The sequence below is a fragment of the Taudactylus pleione genome, unplaced genomic scaffold (assembly GCF_031769625.1).
Source record: "Taudactylus pleione unplaced genomic scaffold, aTauple2 ptg000152l, whole genome shotgun sequence".
In the NCBI taxonomy this organism is placed as follows: Eukaryota; Metazoa; Chordata; class Amphibia; order Anura; family Myobatrachidae; genus Taudactylus; species Taudactylus pleione.
The window spans coordinates 1,862,964-1,888,236 of record NW_028284554.1 but is presented as its reverse complement, the minus strand read 5'-3'; the positions used below and the strand labels follow the sequence as shown (position 1 = coordinate 1,888,236).

At 45.7% G+C, this 25,273-nt stretch overlaps 1 protein-coding gene across 1 annotated transcript in view; it reads left to right on the top strand.

The window, feature by feature from the left end:
• ATP8B3 (ATPase phospholipid transporting 8B3) overlaps window positions 1–25,273 on the top strand; it is a 308,036-nt gene that overhangs the window by 33,442 nt on the left and 249,321 nt on the right. The window contains exons 6-7 of the mRNA XM_088474277.1: window positions 4,336–4,408; window positions 7,722–7,792. Of these exons, the coding sequence (XP_088330403.1) occupies window positions 4,336–4,408; window positions 7,722–7,792 (144 nt within the window). The remainder of the gene's footprint in view (window positions 1–4,335; window positions 4,409–7,721; window positions 7,793–25,273) is intronic.

Genomic DNA, 25,273 nt, shown 5'->3' with positions numbered 1-25,273 from the left:
AAACGGGGACCTGCTATAGCATAGCATGGCGCATAGCGTGATTCACGGGCATGTTTTTGCAACAATGAACCTGGGCACATCTGTAATCTTGGCAAAGCCAATCATGAAAAGTGGTGCACGATGGAATTGCCCTCCAACACACCCGTATGTTGTATATTAAAAAGGATATGCACAGTTTAAAAAAACAAAGCAGTTCAGCAGCAGGGTCAGCCACTTTTGTTGCTGAAGTGCTTGGTTTGTTTTGACTACCAATGGGCTTAAGGTAGCTAACAGCATTGTTAATTATCTCTATAGTGGGAAGATGACATTATCATCCTCATCCTTCTCACCCTCATTAGTGTTAACATCATCATCACATAATATTAGCTCATCCCCACTGGAATCCACCATTACAGAAGTACCTCTACTTTGTTGCATTTGGCGGTAAAGGTCTTCCTTGTAAAATTTGTAGTTAATTTTTATGAACATTAAGTTTTCCACATTTTTCCACATTCTATGTTGATCACTCACAAGGTTCCTGCCTTTGCTAAATACTCTTTCCAATTACTCACTGGAGAGTGGCCAGTTTAAGCACACCTTTTTTTCAACCCAGTAATCAAAAGGACTGTGAGCCTGATTGAGCAAAGAATGCAGTTGCTTTATAGCACGCAATTGGATGATTAATTCACACTGTGTATCCATACGCATCGCAGTGCACGTGCGTGAACCAGACGCTTGTTAGGATCCATAGGTTGTGGATCATCTTGGTGGCAGGTCCCAGCCATAGTTGCAACTGGGACACTGCATCATGTCCTGTCCTTGTTCCGCATCTGAGTACACATGTCTGCTGTTTGGTTCCTGCACCTCAGCCTGAAAGGCCGCATCTAGCCATGTCAGTTTATTCCCAGCAATTCTGCCAGCAGTGTTCACCTCACTGCCTCCCGTTTGTGTTCCTGCCATGTCTGAGTACTCCTGTCTGCTCCTGCATTATGGTCTGCTTGTCCTTGAACTGTGTTAATACTATCACGGCTCAGTAGCAGCACCTCGGCTGTCGCAGGTGCATCGCAGTGACTAGGCTGCATCCTAGTCAAGTCAATCCCAGCTATCATAGCCACATCTTGGCTTCCAGGCTGCATCCTTGCCAAGTACATCTCAACTCACAAAGCTGCACCTCTACCATGGAGCCACATCTTGCCAAGTACATACCAGCAAACACAGAGCAGCACCTCGGCAACTAGGCCGCATCTTGCCAAGTACATCCCAGCTCACAATGCCGCACCTTGGTCACTGGGCCACACCTTGCCAAGTACAGCTCAGCTCTCAAAGCTGCAACTTGGCCCTTAAGCCTGCTCTGTTTGTACCTGTTGCGTCTTGGCCCTTAAGGCTGTGTCATTGTGTTCCAAGTCTCACACAACCCTCAAGACCGCACCTTGAACTGTGTCTGTACTATTGTGTCTTGTTTGTCCAGTCCTTGTCCATATCTTGCCTGTCTTGTCCTTGAGTGTACCTTGCCAGTCCTGTCTTGCCTAGTCCAGTCTGAAATCCTGCAATACCACAGTCCTGGTCTCTCCTGCCTTGCAGCTAGTTATTATTGTCCAGTCACTCTGTGTCTGGTGTCTTAGCTGCCTGGCCAATGGGACATCAACAACAATCGTGACCAATGGTCGTGATTGTTTTGATGGTGACCGATGGCGACCTCAGGCTGCAACCTGGGTCACAGCGCTGGGATCACGCAAATGCAGCAAGGAGGTGTGTGTGACACCTCCTTCTGCATTTGCACTTTAAATGGATGGAATTGCACAGCCACTTGTGTGCGGCAGTGCAATTCCATCCATCTCTGAATCAGGCCTTAAGGTGACTCATCATCCTCACCCCCAGTGGGTCTCTTGGAAAAGGTCAGTTCTTTCAGTCTTTTTCAAGATCCACCAATAGGTATAAACTCAGAGGTGAAGATGATTCACATGAAGAAAAGGTACACAGAAGAAGGATTTACATGCACTGGGACCCAGTTGCTCCATTCCCTTGATTTGATTTTCGGAGATCCCCAAGGTCCGGTGGTCAAGGGTTCCCACTGTATTCTTCTTGGTATGTTTTCTTCCAACTGCTTTTATGCTATCATCCCTAAAGTTTAAGGTAATTATTACTGTGATTTTGGATCATTTATTGTATTTCTCTTTTTGTATAACGGTCATTTTATGTTATTTGCTTTGAAATAAATGTCCATTCTTTATGTCAAATCCTATTGAGAATTCTACATTTGAAGGGTAATTTTGGACAATATACTAAACACATATTGATATTTTATTTTTGTATTTATATTACATAGAGTGTGGGTGAATGCCTATACTCAAACTTTTTCTGTCTATATAAATTCCTGGTCCTTTTTGGTGATTGGTCCCAGAGGTATTTGAGGCTGCTTATACTTGGTGCGCTAGAATTGGTCGAACAACAAGCATTTTTTACTACGTGCTGGGATCTATCAATGCTGCTACTAGCTGATGCTAGACTGCTTGGAATTATTTTACTTGATTTTTGAGATTTTCCCAAATAATTTGCATTAACTCGCTGCAAACCATGTAACAAGGAGAAGGTTGTTAGATGGTTAACATCCCTACCTCTACTTAATTTAGATTCACAAATGGTACAGGTGGCTTGACACATGTTGTCAAGATTTTTGTGAAATTATGCCAAGCCATGACAATGGCCTTCTTCTTATCATGGGCAAGAATTGCTGCCACTAGTGGCTGACTTACTTTGGCACAAACAAAATCTTCATCATCAACATCCTCATTAGTGTCAGATACCCATGTATCCCCCTCATCCTATTGCACTTCCACAGTAGCATCTTTAATTGCTATATTTACTTTTACTGCTGCTCATCCCCACATTTGCAGAGATTGTGGAAATGGTGAAAGGAGGCTTCTCTAGGAGTTCAATGTCAGAAATGTCACACATAGCAGTCATGGAAAAATTTAGACTCTCCTCAGTTTGTTTTTCAGCCTTAGTTACTTTTTTTGTGAACTGATTTGCCTGTTTTAAAGGTGACACATGTAGACTTAGAGTGATAAGGTGTTGCATGTGAGGTTTCAGTAGATGCCTGACTGTGTTTGGCCACGGCTTCTGCAATAAGCATTCTAGTGCATGAAACAGCAGTAGCAGGACGACCATTTGCAAATAAAGACCATGGCCTCAACTTTTCCTTGCCACTGCGTGTGGTGTATGTCATGTTGGTAATTTTATGTTTTTCTGCAATTTTCCACATGACTTTTAACACAGTTCCTGAACACACAAAAGAGTGCTTCACAGCGCTCCTAGTAATGACATCTTAATTACAGTATGTTACTTTTAACACAGTGTCTGTACACAACACAGTGCCTCACAGCGCTCCTAGTAGTGGCACCCTAATGATGTTATTTTAAAATTTTCTGTGGGCCATTTTAGTCGTAGTTTGCAAGTTCACACCAACATCACTCCCGACCCTGGCCCCACTAGCCATATGCAGTCACATGTCATCTGTATGCTTAAAAAAAGAATGGGCATTATTCATTACTGTACGCAACTGCGATTATGCAGGCAATTGGCCGATTGTTGTGTTCTGTGCATGCGCATGCATTGCAGTGCGCGAACTAGCTATTGCGATTTGGACTGCGATCACAGAGTTTATGCAGACCCATCGCAGATTGATTGACAAGAAGCACCATTCGTGGGTGGTGATGGGGGTGGGATTCAAATTCTCCTGAATCAGGCGAATTTGCAGATGTATATTTAAAAAAAAAAAGAATTCTACAAATTGTGCTTATATCTCACTATGAATATGGCCCTTAATATGCAGTTTATACCCATACAACATCACTCATTGAAAGCTTGTATTTTCCAATAAAGTAGGAATCAAACAAGACACTGAAGAATGCAAATATTAATTTATTTGACAAAAAAGCATCATATGTATTATTATTTTGCTTAACTATGTGACTTAATATGACTATATACAATTACAGCAAAGGGCTATTGTTGATAGTAGCATTGGGTAGGTGGGAGTACATTACAGTCTTTCCCTACAATAGTCTTTATTAAGGATTACAAACTTTGGGGTTAATTTACTAAGCGGCAACTAGCAAGAGGGAAATAATTTTAAATCACAAATCACATACTATTTCAAGAATTGAACTTTAAAATTTCTGGCATAAACATTTAAACAAGCCCCTATCATTCTACCACATGTAGCATACTCATCTGCACTTTATGTTTCTGTTTAAGCTAGTAACTTGTTTATAGAATTCATAAATCTGTATAAAATTTGCTTCTTAAGATGTCTATATGTTCTACTATTCTCTACGTTTATATATTCTACTGTAGTTTCTCTCGGGAGAAGTGGAAAGATATTCAGGTTGGAGACATTATTCGCCTACAAAAAGACGATTTTGTGCCTGTAAGTGATATTATTTTCTACTGTTAAAAATATTATTTGCTTCAATCATTTAGTCCACCTAAAGGTGCCCATACACAGATCTGATCACTTGCATATGCTGAAGAATGAAATTAAGACTTAAGACCCCATAGGGCCTTATATAATAGCCTATGAGATGTAGAGACGGATGCAATTCCAGCAAGTTAACCTGTATTTTTAAAGCACCAATAATTTAAAAGCAGAAACAGGTTGGTTTTTCCTTTTAATTTATTGCTGCTTTAAAATACGGGCTAACTCACTCGAATTGCACCTGTGCCTGCATATTGCAGGCTATCACATAAAGGGGTTGCGGTATGATTGGTCGATAATCATACCACACCCCTTTATGTCACATGCATCAGGTCAACATTTCGAATGTTAACGTGATCGACATATTGACATGCAGCATGTTGACATGCCTAGCATGTCTAATAGTCAGAAACAGGTAGAGATTGCCCAATAGTGCACAGTTAATCTGAACATATGCAGCTCCTATACACAATAGTACAAGTGAAATACCAGATACTTGCAAAGTCATATATAATACCAAGAAGTAAGTGAGTAATTGAAAGCGCTCTGTTCTTAAGGACATTAATTATGTGATTACTATGAGTCACAATATCTTATCCCTTTAATCAATAGGACTAAAATGAAAGGGAATAAAGATACATTTATTGACAGAATAAAATCAATAAAAGTTCACTTAACTGGATTAATTTCACTCAATTAGATGAACTGACTTCACGGACAATTGGATAGATATATACATAGTGCCTTGCAAAAGTATTCACCCCCCCCCCTTCGCATTATTAATTTTTTGTTGCCTCGCAACCTGGAATTAGAATGGATTGTTTGAAGGTGTGCATCATTTCATTCACAGAACATGCCTACAACTGTGAAGTTGTGTTTTTTTTATATTGTGAATCAAACAACATTTAGGACAACATAACAGTAAACTTCAGCATGCATAACTATTCACCCCCCTAAGGTCAGTACTTTGTCGGCAATACCATTTGCGACAATTACAGCTGCAAGTCACTTTGGATAAGTCTCTATGAGCTTGGCACATCTTACCCCTGGGATATTTGCCCATTCCTCAAGGCAAAACTGCTCTAGCAAATTCATGTTGGATGGTTTCCGCTTGTGAACAACAATCTTCAAGTCTGACCACAGATTCTCAATTGGATTGAGATCAGGGCTTTGACTAGGTCATTCCAACACATTTAAATGTTTCCCCTTAAACCACTCGAGTGTTGCTTTTAGCAGTATGCTTCGGGTCATTGTCCTGTTGGAAGGTGAACCTTCGTCCCAGTCTCAAATCACAGGAAGACTGAAACAGGTTTTGCTCAAGAATATCCCTATATTTAGCACCATCCATCTTTCCCTCGACTCAAATCAGTTTCCCAGTCCCTGCTGCCAAAAAACATCCCCAAAGCATGTTGCTACCACCACCATGTTTCACTGTGGGTATGGGATGTGTTGGGTTTGCGCCAGACATAGCATTTTCCTTGGTGGCCGAAATGTTAAATTTTAGTCTCATCTGACCAGAGCACCTTCCTCCATACATTTGGGGAGTCGCCCACATGCCTTTTGGCAAACTGAAGTTGTGTCTTCTTATTTTTATCAAGTAATGGCTTTTTTTTGTCCACTCTTCCATAAATTCCAGCTCTATGGAGTGTACGGCTTATTGTGGTCACATGCACAGATACACCAGTCTCTGCTGTGGAACTCTGCAGCTCCTTCAGGGTTACCTTTGGTCTCTGTGCTGCCTCTCTGATTAATGCCCTCCTTGCCCGGTCTGTGAGTTTTGGTGGGCGGCCCTCTCTTGGCAGGTTTGTTGTGGTACCATGTTCTTTCCATTTGATGATGATGGATTTTATGGTGCTCCGGGGGATCATCAAAGATTTGGATATTTTTTTATAACCCAACCCAGAATTGTACTTCTCAACAACTTTGTCTCTGACTTGTTTGGAGAGCTCCTTGGTCTTCATGGTGTGATGCCTCTTGCTTAGTGGTGTTGCAGCCTCTGGGGTCTTTCAGAAAAGGTGTGTTTATACTGACAGATCATGTGACACTTAGATTTCACACAGGTGGACTTCCTTTCACTAATTATGTGACTTCTGAAGGTAATTGGTTGCTCCAGAACTTTTGAGGGCTTCATAGAAAAGGGGGTGATTACATATGTACATGCCAATTTTCAGAATTTTATTTATAAAGATTCTTTTTTATATATATTTTTCTCATTTCACTTCACCAAATTAGACTATTTTGTGCAGATCCATCACATACAATTCAGATAAAAAAATAAATAAATTACAGGTTGTAATGTAAAAAAAAGGTAAAAAGCCAAGGGGGGTTAATACTTTTGCAAGCCTTTCTAAGAATGTCAACATTTCAGATGTTGACATTAACATGTCAACATGGTGCCTGTTGACATGTTGAACCATGTTGACATTTTCGTGTCAACATTGTGGTGTCGACATTATGGGCAATATTCAATAGTTTTATTGCGCCCGATCTCGAAAGTCTAAAGTTATGGGAGACTGCAGGGGTGATATTCAATTGTCACCAATCGCACCCAAAGAGGTCGTTTTTAGCTGTGTAAAATGGCTAAACCCGACCAAGGTGCTGGGCACTATTGCGAAAAGTGCCATTTGGGCGCACAAACGGGTCACTTTTGTGCATTTCAGCTTATCATCCCCGGGGGGGTGCAACAATTGAATAGCTCCATCGGGCGCAAAGGGTGAACAGTTGCCTGTGCCAGCAATTGAATACTGCCCTATGAATGTCGACAATGTGACTATTGACAAATTGATTGGATCCCTACCTAAAGCCCCCATTGTCCCTATAATAGCATTGACTAATGCATCAAGAATTTTGAACCCCACATCATTTGATTTTACACCTATTCACTCCAAAAGAGCAAACAATGCATAATTGGTTTACAACTCTCCTTTTAGCAATTAAATACTAGCTTTTCCAGCGTTAGTTTGAATAGTCTGTACAGTGATTTGTCTTTTTTTCTTTTGAATGTTGAATGTTAATTGATAAACTTTTGAGAAGCCAATGTTCCTACAATAAATATACTTTGAATACAGTACTGCTATTGTGTGGATGGAAATAAACAAAAAATGCAGAGGAAAGAAGATGTTTTTTTACTTTTTTATGTAACATTTGTCCAAAATAACTGGATGATTGTGTTAGAATCTTTTCTTTCATCACCAATAGGTCCATATGTATATTATTCAATGAAACTGTACCTTGTTGCTAACTGTTTCATGGAATATTTTACCAGGCAGACCTGCTTTTGCTGTACACTTCTGAACCAAACAGTCTGGGTTATGTAGAGACGGCAGATATAGACGGGTAAGTATTTATTTGTTATCATGATCTTCATGTTTTCTACTAATATATACATTTTGCAGTACGTCAGTTAAAGTAGTTGGTAGCAATACTAATGCTCTCTCTGATGTATGATGAAAGGGAATTGGTATGAAATGGCCGCATGGCCGGCGGTTCGATTCCCGTCAGCGGCAGCCCGACAGGAGCAGAGTGCGACGCAGCGGAAGGCCGACAGCGCTGGAAATCCCGATCGTGGATAGGTAAGTATCCACTAACCTAACCCCCCTAACCCTAACCCTCCTTAGGGGTGCCTAACCCTAACTTCCCCCCCAAGTGCCTAACCCTAAACACCCCCTTCCCTGCTGCCTAAACCTAAGTCCCCCGAGGGGGTGCCTAACCCTAGGTCCCCCCCGGGGGTGCCTAACCCTCCCTCCCTCCCCCTAGCCTAACCCTAACCCTCCTGGAGGGTGCCTAACCCTAAGTCCCCCCCCGGGAGCCCTAAACCTAACCCTCCCCCCCGCGGCTGTCCGCTCGTGGCACCCGGCATCACTACGATCGTGATGCCGGGCGCCGGTCTCCCGGCATCGGGGAAATGCGGGCGTCTACATCTAGACGCTCAGCATTTCACCCTTGCCGGGATAAGACAGTCGGGAAGCCGGCTGCCGGTATTTAGGCAGTCAGCTTCCCGATTGCCTCCCGATGAAAGTAGTTAAGCCGGATACACACTAGACTAGACGATGTGTGTACTGAGCGTTGACAGATGCGATGGCACGATGTATCGGCGCTCCGTACACACTGCATGATCTGGTGTATGATCACCAGATATATCATTCCCCCGCCACATCCAAAAGCTTGCTGTCAGCCGCCGGATCTTGAGATCTGCCTGTACTGCAGGCAGATCTGAAGATGTGATGTACGATGCACGGTAGCGCACATTAGTGCGTACACACTGGATGATGTCAATTATTTGTCGTTCCAATTCACATCAAAATGACAAATATTAGGCTGATACACTCCATTTAGCTCATAGTAAGCTCTGTGATGACATTTATTATAATGCATTTGTGTCTTGTGCCTGTGAGACATTGATGGTGTTGATAGTGTTGCTCGTGTACACAGAGGCCCTGATTCAGAGCCGGACGCTCTGAAACAGTGCTCGCTCTGAATCAGGGCGTTTTTGTTTTTTTTGGAGCGGCCTCCTGGACACTCGCATAGCTGTGGGTGACCACCTACAGCTATTGCGAGCGGCCAGGATGATGGTCGCGATGGTCAAGCCAATCGCGACCATCGGTCTTGCGACGAGACCCTTGTGGTAGGGTCTCGTGGCCGCAAGCCCCAGAGAGCTTCTGGTGATGTCAGTGGGGCCGCCCCCACAAACGGCAGGCGTTTGCACGGAAACGCCTTCGTTTGTGCAGCCACACCCACGTCACGCCTCCAAAACGGTGCGAGCTGTCGATCAAAATCGACAGCTGCCCCCTTTTGGTGCGAGACCCAGAGTGACGGAGCGCCCGTCGCTAGCCGGGTCTCGTGCATACGCACGTCGGAGCGGGCTCCGGCGTGCGCAAGCGCAGTGGCCTAGCATCAACCTGCTCGCGAGCACATAGAGCTCGCAAGTGGGTCTGAGTCAGGCCCAGAATGTTAAAGAACCATGGGCGTGCCAAAATGGACATAAGCAAATCCAGATAGAGGCAGTGTTTGCCACTACAAAAGCAAAATAATTTTGTGAGTCTGATTGTTTAGTATCACAATTCTATTTCCTCTGTCAATGTTGTGCTCCCCATACAGTGACAGGGAAAAGTAAACATTGATTAGTTCACTCATTGACCTATAATGGCCCACTCCATCATTGTCATAGTCAGCGGAGCAGGAATGGTGGTAGATTATAGAAGAGGAATAAATAATATAAAGTGTAGCTAGGTGAGCCAGTGCTTATTATATGTGCCCATACCAGGTAGACACCAGAATGTCGACAGGTTCTGAATGTCGTTAGTCAGAATGTCAACATGGTCATTAGGTTGACAATCAATATGCATTTAGGTAGCCATGGTTAAAATAATGACATGCTCAGAATATTAACATTTGACATTGCGGCCAAAAGCCAGCCACACGTGATTAATGGTGGCCGAGGCACTGAAGGAGTTAACCCCCGTGCTGTGGCACCATTTTTAAAAGGACAAAAGGGTGCTAGGCACCATTTTTGAAATGTGTAAGCACTAGGCGCCCATTTAACGGTCTTAGTGGCGCTGGACACCTTGTTCTAAATGTATTACCGGCGCTAGGCGCCGTGTGCTTGTACTAATAGCTGCCATGGCCCAGACCCTCTCTGAGGCTGTGGCAGCACTACGGTTTAACCCCTCGGTGTGCTGCACCAGGGGGCAACTGGTTGTAAGGAGCCATTGAGTTCTCCACGCTGGGAACGGGAGCTTAGCTCCCGGTACCCCAGCTACACAGCAGGCTCGGGAGCTGTAGCTGACTTCTGGACACCGACACAATGATCCCAGTGCTCCAGGGCAGTCAGAAGCCACTGCAGCTGGGACGAGTGTACCAGACTGCAGGGCTGAGCACCTCAAGCCAGCCCCCATGCGACACTGCAGGGTAAACTAGCTGCACGCTGGGGGTCGGGAACTCCGGTGCAGAGGAGGACCAAGCTAGCAGGATCAGAGGGCTGGGGACAGGGAGCATAGCTCCCAGCTCCCCCAGCATTCAGAGGGTTACCACCAGCAACTCTGTGCTGGCTGCATATCATAGCCAGGCAGCAGAGTGTCCCATGATCCACTGCAGCCTGGTCTGAGTCCCTCGGGGGAGGGGGGGCTATGTGCATGCATGCCGGGGAGCAGGGAGAGCGCGCTCCCTTGACCCCTAGCACGGAGCTACACACTGGGGACTGGGAGCTTAGGGGGTGATTCAGACCCGCTCACTGGGCTGTGTTCGCTCATAGCCGGCTGATTGTTGCAAACTGCGCATGCATAATAGATGCAGTGCATGTGCGCAAACCAGTCACAGCGATCGGGAGATGATCTCTCTCAGCATACAGCCAGCCCGCTAGTTTGAGTGACAGAATGGGCCATTTGTGGGTAGTGACAGGGAAAGGACAAAGGAAATGGAGATGTGGATGTGTGAACGCAGGCATGTCTGGGCTCGGGCACAGGGGAGTGACCACTCCCCACTGTCCATAGGGGACAATGTTAAACGTGCATGTGGCCAGCACATGCACAGCAAATGCATTTAAGGTGATTGGTTGGAAACCACATGACGGGAATGTGTAGCATAGAAAAAAGAAAATTGCCCTCCAGCACACTGCAGATAAATCAAAAATACTTGAATGCTACATGATAATAGAAATCCAGAGGTATTGGTTTACATACATTTGCAAATATATGAATAAGCGCTGGGCCATGCATCACCACTTAATTCACATAGAATATTTTTTCACTTTCTATGCGTTTGTGTATTATTTATGTCATTTTAATTCTTTTACATCTCATTAACACTTATTGATTTATCTTTACACACCTATCCTTTAACACTTCACTATCACCTTTTTTTCCCCTTTTCGTGTGATGCCCTGGGGGTGGTCCTTGGCTGGAATTTTTTTGGGTGCCTTGCTTTTCGGACGTGAACCCCTTAATTTTAGGGACGCTGGTATAGAGGAGCCTTGACGACGGCCCAGCGCTTATTCATATATTTGCAAATGTATGTAAACCAATACCTCTGAATTTCTATTATCATGTAGCATTCAAGTATTTTTGATTTATCTGCAGTGTGCTGGAGGGCAATTTTCTTTTTTCTGTGTTCAGTGTAAACCCCGCCCTTTACAAGCACCTGTAGTATATTAAGCTGATTGAGCAACTACCATATTTTTTGCTTGCGGAATGTGTAGCATAACAGAAGGCTGCGTGCCTGGTAAAAATTCTACATCTTTGTGTATCTCTGGAAGAAGACTGATGTATCATCTATGTATGCTGTAAGCCCTTGAAGCTAAAGGGACCAGTATTTTTCAAGGCTGTGAGCAATAAACATCTTTGCCTATTCAACTGCATCTGCATCCTGTGACCAACAGAACTGTGCAAAACGGTATTCCGTTCTCCTGCTGTTCTGTATTGAGCCAAGCATCTCCGAAGCTCAAGCCCTCTGCCAGCTACCGTGCAGAGCCTGGTCCATTGCGAGGGATCAGGAGGAAACAGCCACCACCAATCAGGGGGTGTGGCCGCAGCTAGTTGAAGCATATGCAGCAGAAGTGGTTCCAAGTGCTGATGGAAGGAGCTTGGTAGTAGCAGCATTATTACACACCCACGCGCAGTGAGAGAAGACAGTGACAGGCAGACCCTGACGGTAAGTGTGAATCCCTGATACACAAAGACCCACTGGGGATCAAAACCCAATCTGTGATCGGGAGTCGGGCTGAGGCAATCCGGTCACAGATGTTGGTGGTATAGAGGTGGGATAATCCCAGGCAGCTTTTCGGTCACCTGACAGGAGAAGCCGAGTTACTCAGGAGAGGAGTAACTGCAGTTCAGGAGAATGCGCAGGATGGCTGATTACAGCAGAACGTCCAAGGGTGATCTTGAAGTGGTGTGCCAAGAAAAGGGCATTCCACTCCCTTACAAAGCAACCGTAAGAGACATGAAGGAGGTGCTCAGGGGTAGGGAGGAGTTGATCCAGATGGAAATGGAAGATGCTGCAGATGGCAGCACCCATGAGGATGACCTAACAGTGGACAACCCTCATGACCGGGTGAGATCTTCAAGCCCCGCCCCTTGCATAGCAGTTACCGTTCCCAGCATTCGCCAGCATGACAGGAATTCCAACATCCCAGGGGAGGTGGAATGGATACCCAAGCGGATCAGCTAGCGGAATTGGGAGAAAGGGCAATGGGGAAAGAATGCATGCTTGTTATTCGGATGTGGCATGGCGAGTGGGCACCACTGGCCGCAGGTACCCCGAGATCTGTTGCAGACTGCTGTACCCAGATCAGGACATATACAGTTTGCCAAGTTTGCAGACAGTGATGGACATTTAGAAGTATTCAAAAGGACTTGCAAACTCCATGATTTACCAAAGCAGGAGTGGGTCTGACACCTAGTGCCCACACTGCATGGAGAGGAACTTGAGGCCTATCAAGGAGTGGCCACCGAGGACTGCAGTGACTATGACAAAGTCATAAGGGCCCTCCTAAAGCGATTTTTCATCACTCCAGAGTCCTACAGGTAGAAGTTTTGGGACTTGCCCAAGAACCCTACCAGCACCCATGAGCAGTTCGCCACCCTACTGAGGCAGTACATGGTGAAGTGGGTGAAGGGATCTGGTGCCACTAACTGGGATGTACTGATTGATCTGCTGTGCCAAGAGCAGTTCTTCTGCAGGTGTGCCCCAGAAGTGAAGGAGTGGGTTCTAGACCGGGAGCCACCCAGCTTGGAGATGGCTGCCCAGTTAGCAGACAAATATGTGGCAATTTGGCCACAAGGGCAGAAGCACCCAACCAGCAGCCGACCCCAATGGACTATACAACCAGTAGAACACCCGTTTTCTGCTCATCACCCCCCAAAGGCAGCAACCGCCCTATTGGCCAGCAACCGCCCCACTCTGTCTCTGCAAATCATCAGCCCCCAATTGGACAAAAAGTGTAATGGCTGTGGGAAAATCAGCCATCTGAGGATGAACTGTCCCACACCCCAAGCACCCCAGACTCATGCCCCAGATCCAAGTGCTGGAGCTCGGCTTGCTTGTTTGACATGTGGTGGTAAGCTCAAAGAGACTGTTCCTATTCCAGTCAGTCCAATGGAGTGTGGTGAGAATCAGGTGGACTCTACAGAGAGAATCACCTGCATGGCCAAGGGGCCACCCCAAAATATGTGGCGGCACCTGCAGACGGTCGAAGTAGGGCACCTGCAGGGACAAGTAATTAAGGGATTCTGGGGGCTCAATCACTGTAGTGAGCCCTTACTTTATTGATCTTGCTGCAGTACTGCCAGGTTGCACTGCTAAAGTGACTGTGGCAGGTGGACTGAAGCCAGAGGTACCTGTGGCGAGAGTATACCTGGACTGGGGAGCTGGCTCAGAGTTGAGGGATGTTGCCATCATGGATGACCTTCCAACTGATGTGGTCCTGGGGAATGACCTTGGTGGTGGAATGGTTACCACGTTTGCTGATGCCATCATCTGGAGTCAAGTTTCCAGATCACAGTCTACAACATCTATACCAGAGCACCTCAGCCCAGAGAAAAAGACCATGGTGGCTAGACAACTGCCAGCGCAGCCTATCACAGCATCCACCAGCCCAGAGGAAAAGATTACAGCGGCTAGATCAGCACATCTACCCAGCATGCCTTTTGCCTATGGTATGCCTACATTCCCTTAGCAATGCAGAGGATGTTGGTTCTGGCTCGTTGGATCCTGTGGGGGTGCACAGTGATGCTCCTGTCCCTAGTGGTTTGCCAACTCTGGCGGTGAGTATATGTGACCACACTGACTTCCCTTTGACTGACCTCAACCAGACTGACTCTAGCGATTCCAACCCATACCACTTTGTAGAATGTCCCTACTTAGAAGGAAGTGAGGGCCACAGGCAGGAGTTCAGGGAAGCTCAGCTTGCTAACTCATTACTGGAAGGCATACCATGTCCAGTTGGCAGCTGCCTTTCAGGGATGGTGGCAGTATGTGTGACCTGGTGGGAAGGGTTAAGATACAGGGTAGCCAGGAAGGTAGAAGGGGATAGACCAGATGGGGAACATGTCCAGCTGGTTCCCCCATGGAGCTTTTCTGCGCAAATTGGTGTCAGCTGCCCACAAAACCCGTTTGGACAGTTACCCAGAGATGGACCAAACACTGAAGTGCCTGACAAAGAGCCTGTCCTGGCCTGGAATGTCAGATGACACCTAGCCCAACTGTAAGTCCTGTGCCATTTGTTGGCAACTTGGACACTCCAGTGTTTGTGTTTCCTCCAGGTCTCTGCCCATATTAAAGCCCTTACAGCAAGTTTCTGTAGAACGTGGAAGACACGCAGCCTAACCGTGGTACCAGCTCCAGTGCAGTTGGCACAATTCCAGGACCAGGACATTGTGGTATGAACTAATGCATCATTGCATTGCCTGGGAGCCAGGAGGGGCCATATGGGCAGAAGCACCCTGGGGACTGTTTGAGCAGGATATTGCTTTGGTGGGAGGTGGGGTATGCCCCAATTGGAACACAGTGGTTGGCAATTGTTTGGGCATCGGACCAACTTCAGCACTGTGTGTGCAACTGGCTCCCCACAGTGGCAACTGACCACTACCCTTTTCAGTGGCTGCAAACTACCTTGAGGGGAACTGACAGACTGTTGTGGTGGAACCTGGGACTTCAATGTGACTATTTGGACATTGGTTACCGACCAGGAAAGGCTCACTGCAATATGGATGAACTGTCAAGCCCGGAGCCAAAGCCCCCCGGGTAGCTTCCGTTCATCCCAAGAGACTGCGGCACCAGGAGCCAAATCGTTGGGACATGGCGCTCTGGTGGCAGGCCTGAAGGGCGCAAGGCGCCATGTGTTTGTACTAATAGCGTCCGTGGCCCGGACCCTCTCTGAGGTCGCGGCAGCACTATGGTGTAACCCCTCCGTGCACTGCATCGGGGGGGAACTGGTTGTAAGGAGCCATTGAGTGCTCCACGCTGGGGGCGGGAGTTTCGCTACTGGTGCCCCAGTTATACAGCCAGCTGAGAAGCTGGTGCTCTAGGGCAGTCAGAAGCCAGTGCAGCCGGGACAAGTGTCCCAGACTGCATGGTTGAGCACCGCACGCAGGGGGACCGGGCAAGCCAGCCCCCATGCGACACTGCAGGGCACCAGCCCGACCACCCCCTGTCACCGCCCACAAATGGCACTTCCTGTCAATCACTCTGCTCTGTGTCTGCGTAGCCTGTGCAGATGCAGTTCCCATCGCAATTTCTAGTTTGCACATGCGCACTGCGATGCATACACATTTGCAGTGCGAATTAATCGACCGATTGTGTGCGTATATGCAACTGTGTTTCTTGCTGAATCAAGCCCTGAGTCTTCTGCATTTTTACTTAAACTTTTTTGCTTCTTTTCTAGATTAATTGCTTGAACTTCCATTTTGCACATCACATCACAGTAGGGCCTGATTCAGCAAGGAACGCAGTTGCTAATATGCACGCAATTGGCCGATTGGTGCGTACTGCACATGCGTATGCATCACAGTGCGCATGCTCGAACTAGCCACTGCGATCGGGACTGCAATCACAGTGACTAGGGAGACCCATCGCAGATTGATTGACAGAAGTGCCGTTTGTGGGTGGTGGTCAGGGAAACCCAGGCGTGCCAGTGCGTTTCAGTGCCGTTGCAGGGACATGCATAAATCAGCCACTGCGATGGCCTACGAAGCCTGTGGTCTCATAGCGTGCAATGAAGTTGGCAATTTCTGAGTAAGGTCAGAGCTTATGCAAATGGGCGTAAAGCTGCGATGGTATTTGATTGTACCGATGGTTTTGCAGTCTTGCTAAACATTACGGATGTGTTTAAGGTAGTGCTGCAGCGGCATAGCAATCGCAATGGATTAGCATACTATCGCAGTTTAACTATGTGCGTAATCGCTATTGCATTCGCATTTGCGATCCGTAATGAATCAGGCCCAAAGATTGAAAGCTCCACTATGGCAAAGACTGATTCGAATAACTAAAATATTCTCTGCAAAGTGTTGCGTAATAGGTGTGTGCTACATAAAAATAACTATTAATAAATAATCAATAAGACTCAGGGCCTGATTCAGAGATGGACGCTCTGAACGAGCGCTCGCTCTGAATCAGGGCATTTCTTTTTTCTTTTTGTTCGACCTCCTGGCCGCTCGCATAGCTGTAGGTGACAACCCACAGCTATTGCGAGCGGCCAGATTGATGGTCGCGATGGGCAAGACCATCGCGACCATCGGGCTTCCGACGAGACCCTTGTGGTAGGGTCTCGTGGCCACAAGCCCCAGAGAGCTTCTGGCTCTAATAGAGCCTGAAGCTCTCCCACTGACATCACTGGTGATGTCAGTGGGGCCGCCCACAAACGGCAGGCGTTATTTGGGAACGCCCCCGTTTGGCCAGTCACCCCCCTGCCCGCCTACCAAACGGGGCTAGCTGTCAATCACCATCGACAGCTCACCCCCTTTGGTGCAAGACCTGGAGCGACGGAGCACCTGTCGCTAGCCGGGGTTTCGCGCATGCGCACGATGGAGCCGGCTCCGTCGTGCGCATGCCCATTGCCCATTGCCCATTGGGCCCATTGGGCAAACATCGACCCGGTTGCGAGCGCTCAGCGCTTGCGACCGGGTCTGAATCAAGCCCTCAGTGCATGGTTGGATTTAGTGAAAGACAATGTAATTAAGAGCTAAAATTCATACATCAGACACTTTCATAGCTGAACAATCAGATAAATAACAACACTTTGTTAAACTGCTGCAATAAAGAATGTGCCTGATTCATTATGGATCGCAACTGCAACAGCACATGTGTATGCATTGCAGTGTGCGTGCAACATTGCAATCAAGCAAAGCATGGTCAACCATTGCAGAGTGATTGACAGGTAGTCAGCACTTGGGGGTGGTGACGGATTGTGGTATGAGAAACGCAGGTGTGCCTGTCCGTTTGCATAAATTAGCCAATGCGACGGCATACGCAGCTTGAGTACTCACTGCGTACAACGGGGTTAGAAATTTCCTAGTAATGTCAGATCTGCTGTAATTATGCATGAGGAGTCGATGTTATTCAATGTTACTGATGTATACACAGGACTTCAAGGTATTACGGATGTGAGATAGAGGCAGTGGGCGGCTCTATGCTGGCTGTGCGACGGAATTGCAATAGCATTTATTAGCATATTTTGGCAGTGGGGCTATGGCCCTCATTCAGAGCCACTCGCAAACAGCAGTACGCTTGTTGCGTTCCGATGTTGAATAACGCGCATGCGTCGGTGTAACACTGCGCATGTGCGTACGGCAGATTGCGAGCTTTTTTGGTCTCGTTCGTCAAATAGCGTACAGGAAGTGACATGTCAAATGTGATTGACAGAACAGGGCGTTTTTGGGTGTTGACGGGGGTGGAGATGGAAAAACGCAGGCGTGGCGAGGCGTTTTTGGGGCGTACATACATTAGCAAATGCGAGCGTAAAATGTGTTCGGACCGACTCATACGTCACTGGATGATCCTCTTTCCCTTCAAAATGCTCGCACAGCTTAGGGTCTGGATTACTCGACCACATTGGCGATGGCCTTCTCCTCCGTCCCTGGACTCCACGATGTTGTTGCGATTAATCGCGGGAGGGCTGAAAAGCAATTAGTGTTGGATTGAAAACCGGCTTGGTATGTGTTTTGAAATCAGTTTTTTGGGATAGCACAAAATCGTACGCAGGTGGAAATCAGAGCTGCTAATGTCAGGATGACACAATCAATTTGCGTCCATTTGTGGGGGTTTATTTTGTCCTCAATTTGGTGGTTAGGGCCTATTGTAACAATAATGTCATCATGTTTTAATTTTCGCACCATTTTATTTTTGCCTCTTGAATTTGCCTCGTTATGTGATTTTTTAAACGTTCCTTAAAGAGCCCATTTTTTTTTTTTTTTTTGCCTTTTGGTCCAGGATTAAATGTAACCCATTTGTACAATAATTTCACAATCCAATGTCAGATTTTTGGTGTCAATTTATTGCTCAAACAAAAAAAAAATTATTTAAAAATTTGGGGACATCTTTTTTTGGCAAAGATCTGTCCCAAAATCAAACAAATTGGCCCAACATAACTGTTGACATAAACATACAACTAAAATTTAGAAACATTTCACAAGAAAGGAGAGGGAAGTTTTGACCAGAAAGGAATATGAGCCAAGCACAGAAGGATTGTGGGAAAAGTCACCATTGCTGTCACCGTTTTTTCACCCGTTTCGATGGGGGAGGGAGGGCGCCAGACCGGGTCCGGGATGTCATCGGGCTGGCCTGTCCAGAGGCAGATGTTGTGGCCTCTGGACTAGGCACAGGGCTAGGCACATTTGGAGGATTGGCTGATGTTGTGCCAGAGATGGAGGATCCTGATGTTCCGGCAGGAAGGGAGGTCGGCTCCACCATGTGCTGGCGAACGAGCTGCTCCAGGGCATTGGCGATGCGGATGTTGGCCCTGGTATTTTCCGCCAGGGCCTGACCAATGGTCACGTTGGCCGCAGCATTTTACTCCAGGGCCTCAGCCACCTGTAGCAGACTGGCGTCCATCCTCTGCAGAATCTCCGTATGGAAATCCGATTTGAAATTGAGTTCTGTGAGGAGGGACACTGCCTGCGAGGGGGATTGCCCTGGACTGGCTTCTGCAGGGTCCTCAGCCGGATGTACTGGTTCCTCCCCTGCCGAGCCAGCAGAAATTCGGTTGCCAAGTCTCCTCTCTGGAGCAGACTCATCCGCCTGTGTCTCTGTTAGGAAAAAAGAGAAAAGACTCACATTAGAATCTACATATTGGCACAATAACATTTCAGAGTTGGTGACATCAAAAGATTTACCTGGGACAACATGAGGAGCCGCAAAGTCTGGCATGTCCGTATCCATGTTGGACACGCCAAACACCTCCACAGGCTGCACACACCCCTGTGCCAGCTCTTCTAAATCCGTCAACTCCAATGACACAGGGGTGGGACCCCCACCTGTCCCCCTTGCATGCGTAGCCCTGTCCGCGAGTGTTTGCTTTAAGCGATATTTGAAGTCGCCCCATCTGTGGGAAAAAATGGAAGCCATTATCCTTTTGTTTAAAATGGTGTTTGTTTTTAGGGGGGGCAAGTGTTTACTTACCGCCGTTTGACACATCGGGCTAGACGGACATAATCACCCACCCTATTGACAGCAACGGCTACCTCTTCCCACATTCTCCCCTTCTGGCTTAGACTCATATTCCTGTCTGCCTGTGGCAGGATGTCCACACACTTCTGTATCAAAACCTCCATCTCCTTTCTTGTGAAATGTGGCTGCCTTTTTTTTTTGGCAGCTTTGGCCGGAATACTGGGCCCAGCAGCCTCTTCCATGTCATCCTCCTCACCTATTTGTGTAAATATTCAGATTTCACAAAATCACAACTTGCCCAATCTTATGTTTCAAATTAATCATTGATACAAAATGCATGAAAGACTTACCGCCTGACTCTTGGGCATTGTTTCCCTGGTCTGTCGCCATGTCTGAGGTCCAAACAAGAAATACACCAGAATTTTAATGTGTTTTCGTGACGTATTTATACATGCGTCCTTATTTTGCGGCCGCATCATTGATTGTGCGTTCCTATGATCCCTCCTTAATTTGTGCGGGAAACGAAACACTATTTATGGCTTGGTGTGTCTCGAGTCGAGGTGGCGTTTTTGGATTGTTGGAGGTTATCTTGGCTGGAGTTTATTGTTTGCGGATAAAGGAGTTGGCGGTTGGAGATTATTTTGTTTGGTAGATTTGCGTTTTTATTTTCCGTTCTCTTTTTTGTTTTTTATTTTTTTGCCCTCGTTTCTTGATTTGGTAAGTTTTGTGAAGTCTAACTTTTGATCAATTGTTGTCTCATTGTGTTTCTTCTTTTTTTTAATTTTTGGATCCATAATTTCATATATTTTAGCTTTTGATTAATTTCGGACCCAAAGACCTTTTGATTTGGACTCTTATATATTTGCTCTTGGTAAGCCCATTTTTTATCTTGTATTTGTGAACTAATTAGCGCATTTTTCTCAGTTTGTATAGTGACTTGTATTTGCGAACTAATTAGCGCATTTTTACTACTTACTATTGTGACTTGTATTTGCGAACTAATTAGCGCATTTTTACTACTTACTATTGTGACTTGTATTTGCGAACTAATTTGCGCATTTTTACTACTTACTATTGTGACTTGTATTTGTGAACTAATTTGCGCATTTTTAAATGCTTATTAATCCTTTTAAATTTTTTGTGGTTGCCCTTTCGCTTTTTTTGCAAACATTTCAACCCATTTTGATGTACTGTGTGCAATGTCGTTTTGCTCTTTTGCCAAATGTGTGTTTCGCATATTTAAAGTTTTGTCTAGCACAAAATTTAGAAACAAAAATGCACAGAGTGAAATTTGTCAAATAATTTTTGTGATTAATTTCAGTTTGGACGTATCATGACAATACCCCGGCATGTAAGCAGCAATGGATGGTATCATCAAGCTAAGTTGTTTTGATTTTTCTTTTGGGGTGGGTCCAAAGCCTTACATTACAATCTTGCCATTTCAGGTTGATCTTGGCCGGATTGTTCTGGCCATGCTCCCGGAAGCCGACCAACCTCAATCTCGTCCCAGGCGTAGGCATCGTAGGCGTGCAAGGCCCCAGATATTTCGAACACGTGTCACCCTTTTTGGAATGCCCGATGATGAGGTTTTAAGACGCTACCGTCTTCTTCCCAAAATCATCATAGACACTCTCTCATTAATAGAGAGTGATCTTGAGCGGCAAATTGACAGTCCTACAGCAATACCACCACTTACGCAATTTATGGCGGTGTTACATTTCTGTGCCTCAGGATCGTTTCAAACAACGGTGGGAATAGTGGCGGGCATCTCACAATCCTCCTTTTCCCGGATCCTGAGGGCAGTGATGGAGGCACTTTTCAAGCACCTCCATCATTTTATTCAAATGCCTTTGGATATGGGTGCCCTTAGTGTGGCCAAGGCCAATTTTTACCAAATAGCTGGCTTCCCACACATCATAGGGGTTGTGGATGGTACTCACATACCACTTCAGCCTCCAGCACGGCTGGAGGCCATATTTCGAAACAGGAAACACTATCACTCCCTGAATGTAATGGTGGTATGTGATGCCTCCCTCCAGATCCTGTCCCTGAATGCAAAATTACCAGGAAGTGCACATGACTCCTTCGTCATCTTCTTCGGCTTCTGGGTAAGTGGAGACCTTTAGTACATAACAATGTTAAGCTTGATACACAGTGATCCTGATGTTGTCTATTCTTTTTCACAGGAGACAGTGGATCACTCCTTATTTGGCTCCCACACCAGGTCCACAAAGTGAGTTTAATACCGCACTTACAGCCACCAGGCAAGTGGTGGAGCACTGTATCAGCCTTTTAAAAGGCTGATTCAGATGCCTCCACCGCTCTGGTGGCGAGCTCATGTATTTGCCGGATATGGTTTTCGAAAATTGTGGTCCTGTGTGGGATCTTTCACAACATCGCCATAAGGAGTGGTGTTCCAATGCAGCCAGAGGATGCCTTACCTGAGGATGGCCCCCCCGAGGTTGGTCGGAGGTCAGTATGTGGGGGGGCCATACGCGATGATGTGGTGGCCCGATATTTTTGGTAATTATTGATCAAACAACAGTGTGTATACCCAATGTGTTACGGTTTTTTAACGTTCATCTTTTTTAATATTAATTCTTGCACCATCTTCTGTTTGTTTGCATAATCTTTGGCACTCCCATGATGACTACTTCCTGCTACCCTTCAAAAACCTTTCTGTTGAAACTTCGGGAATATATTCTGACACCAATATTGCAACGCCATATTTTTGAAATCATGTGGGCATGGACCTTCGTCAACCAGTTCTTCATTTGTTGTGTGTTTGTTTAGTGTTTTTGGCATGTGGTGTTTTTCTGATTATCACTGTGTGTTTTGTTTGTGAGTGACCACTTTGTATTTTGATTTCTGTTGTGAATAAATATTTGGAGAGTGTAATTTGTTTCCTTTTTGGGCACGTTAGAAGCAAGTGTAAACAAAATCCCAAACGTTAATTTTACCTAAGGGGTAACCGAGTAATGAAGCAAGTGGAGCTAAAATGTAATATGTTTTCGGGGTACTAACCAACACAACAAGGAATCGTGTACAATCAGTTGCCTTCGTAAGATTGTCCTAAGCAGTTTGGCCACCAAATAGGAACCTGAAAAATGGTGTAAACTATCATGTTGACCACCACAAAAAAGGAAAATGACATTGGTACTGGGAGGTGTTTCTTGTGCCTGTTTGCATTCAAAATAAAACACACAATCTGTAGTGAGATTCTGGGGCAAACCTTGCTTGAAGAGTCTACTTATGTCAGTGTAAAGAATCTTGGATTTACTCCAAACGCATGAGACAGAGCTTGATTTAAAACAGATTTATTAAGAAACAATTTGTAAAAAAAAAAAAAAAAAAACTAATTCCTAAGGAGGACCAACAGATGGTCAAGGCCCTGCATTAGCCCGGTGACCTGCTCCCGCATACGGCCCACACAATTCACGATCTCTTCCCGACGCCTCTGTTCCTCTGTGGGTGACAAAAGTTTGGGGATTAATAAATCGATAATGAAGCAACATTGTAAAAAAACACAAAACAAGCAAACAAAAACTTACAAGCTTGTGGGCCAAAAAAACATTACACGGATAAAAGCCAGCACCCCAACATGTCTAAGGGCAAAAATACAAGGGCCCTAAAAAAAGGCACACAGGTGTGATATGTGTATGGTGACATCAGCAGGAACAGGTAAAGACAACCCCCAAAAATACCCTAAGGCGAAAAAAAGTCAAAAAAAATGGGGACGACACATGATTACATACAAACAGTTTGTGGTGTCCAAAATAAACTTTAAAAACATACCGTTCTCCAAAACGACAGAGCCAGAAGCCACTCCCTGGACCACCTCGGAGGTGGCTACATTCCCCAACCCGAGGGGCAAGGTGTTTTCGGGATCCTGGGAGGGGGTATTTGGAGGAGGGACGGATGGAGGAGAGGGGGAATTGGGCTGGAGGGGAAGTAGGCCTGAAATTTCGGCCACAGGGTCTGGGGAGGAGGGGGTAATAGAGGAATTGGGGGTTGGAGAGAGGGGCCGGGACCGGCGTCTTGTGTGGCGATGCCGCCGTAGTGTTTGCTGTGCCCCTAAAAAATGACCAAAAAATTGTGGTTAGTTTTAACAGGAAACCAAAAAAAATAAATAAATAAATAAAAAACACAATAGGACAGACGTGAAAACATGCACATGCAGATATGACTACAATGACTCTATAGGACAGACATGAAAACATGCACATGCAGATATGACTACAATGACTCTATAGGACAGACATGAAAACATGCACATGCAGATATGACTACAATGACTCTATAGGACAGACATGAAAACATGCACATGCAGATATGACTACAATGACTCTATAGGACAGACATGAAAACATGCACATGCAGATATGACTACAATGACTCCATAGGACAGACATGAAAACATGCACATGCAGATATGACTACAATGACTCAATAGGACAGACATGAAAACATGCACATGCAGATATGACTACAATGACTCAATAGGACAGACATGAAAACATGCACACGCAGTTAGGGCCCACAAGATAAACTTGAAAACCACAGTCCAGAACACTTACTTTCCGCAATCTGCATGCGAAAGCATGCCAGCAAGCGGGGCGTCCGCCGGACAAGGTCCGACCACCTGCGCTCCAGCTGGCCAATATGTCGGCGTGAGCCGAAGGAGCGCAGGCGTCGACGTACCTCCGCATATGCGGAACGCTTGTGCCTATTGGAGATGGGTGGAGGCTGACTGGTGATCCTCCTGTCCATCACCTCCGTCAGCACCAGCAGTTCGCGCCTGGTGAATGCGGCGGATCTCATGATGGCAATGGTGTTTTTTTGACAAAATAATTTTAATAAAGCACCCCAAAAAAATTTGATTGGCTAATGTATTTGGGAAATTAACAGGACCAATTCTATTGGTTAGTGTATGAGTCATGTGTTCGACAGGGCCAGAAATCTCTTGAGAGTTATGATAGGCTTGATGCAGTGACATGCGTAAGTAAATTTAAATAAAGAAATGAACCACAGAAAAATTGTGGGGAGACAAACAAATAGAACAATTGTTTAATTGGGGCTAACATGTCTTTTGAAGAATAAAAGCGAAGGTTTCAGCCGTACGTATTCTGCGAGCAAATACAAACACGGACAAGATTAAAGTTTATTGCATTGTGTTGAAAAAAAAACCCAATTAAGCTAATTGATACATTGATTGGCATGATACGATTGAGGGAGGTAGGCCGAAAAAACGAGCAGGTAATCGGAATCTGACAGTCCCACTTCCGGTTTGTACTTGTGCGTGCGTTCCCTTCAAGCCATTTCGGGGATGTACGCTCGCTATTTGGCACGCTCGTTAGTCAGAGGAGGGGTCGCCTGAGTTTGGGGCGGATTTTTAGCTGCGTAGGAAAATACGAGCGAGTGCTTGAATTTAAATATTTTTTTACGTACGGCGAACGTGCGTACGCCCACTTGCGAGTGGGTCTGAATCAGGGCCTATGTGCATAATCGCAGCTGTGATCGCAATAGCAATCCATAGTGAATCAGGCCCATAGTACAGTAAATCTGCACAAATAGACACAAAAGCACAAACTATAAAACATGTTTGCTTCTCTTAACCCCATTAAATAACTCCATAATGTGGTGATTCAGAGTTGGACGGTGCATGGACAATGTAGATTTTCTGCTTCTGCGCAAGAGTACCCAATGAACCGTCATAGAAAT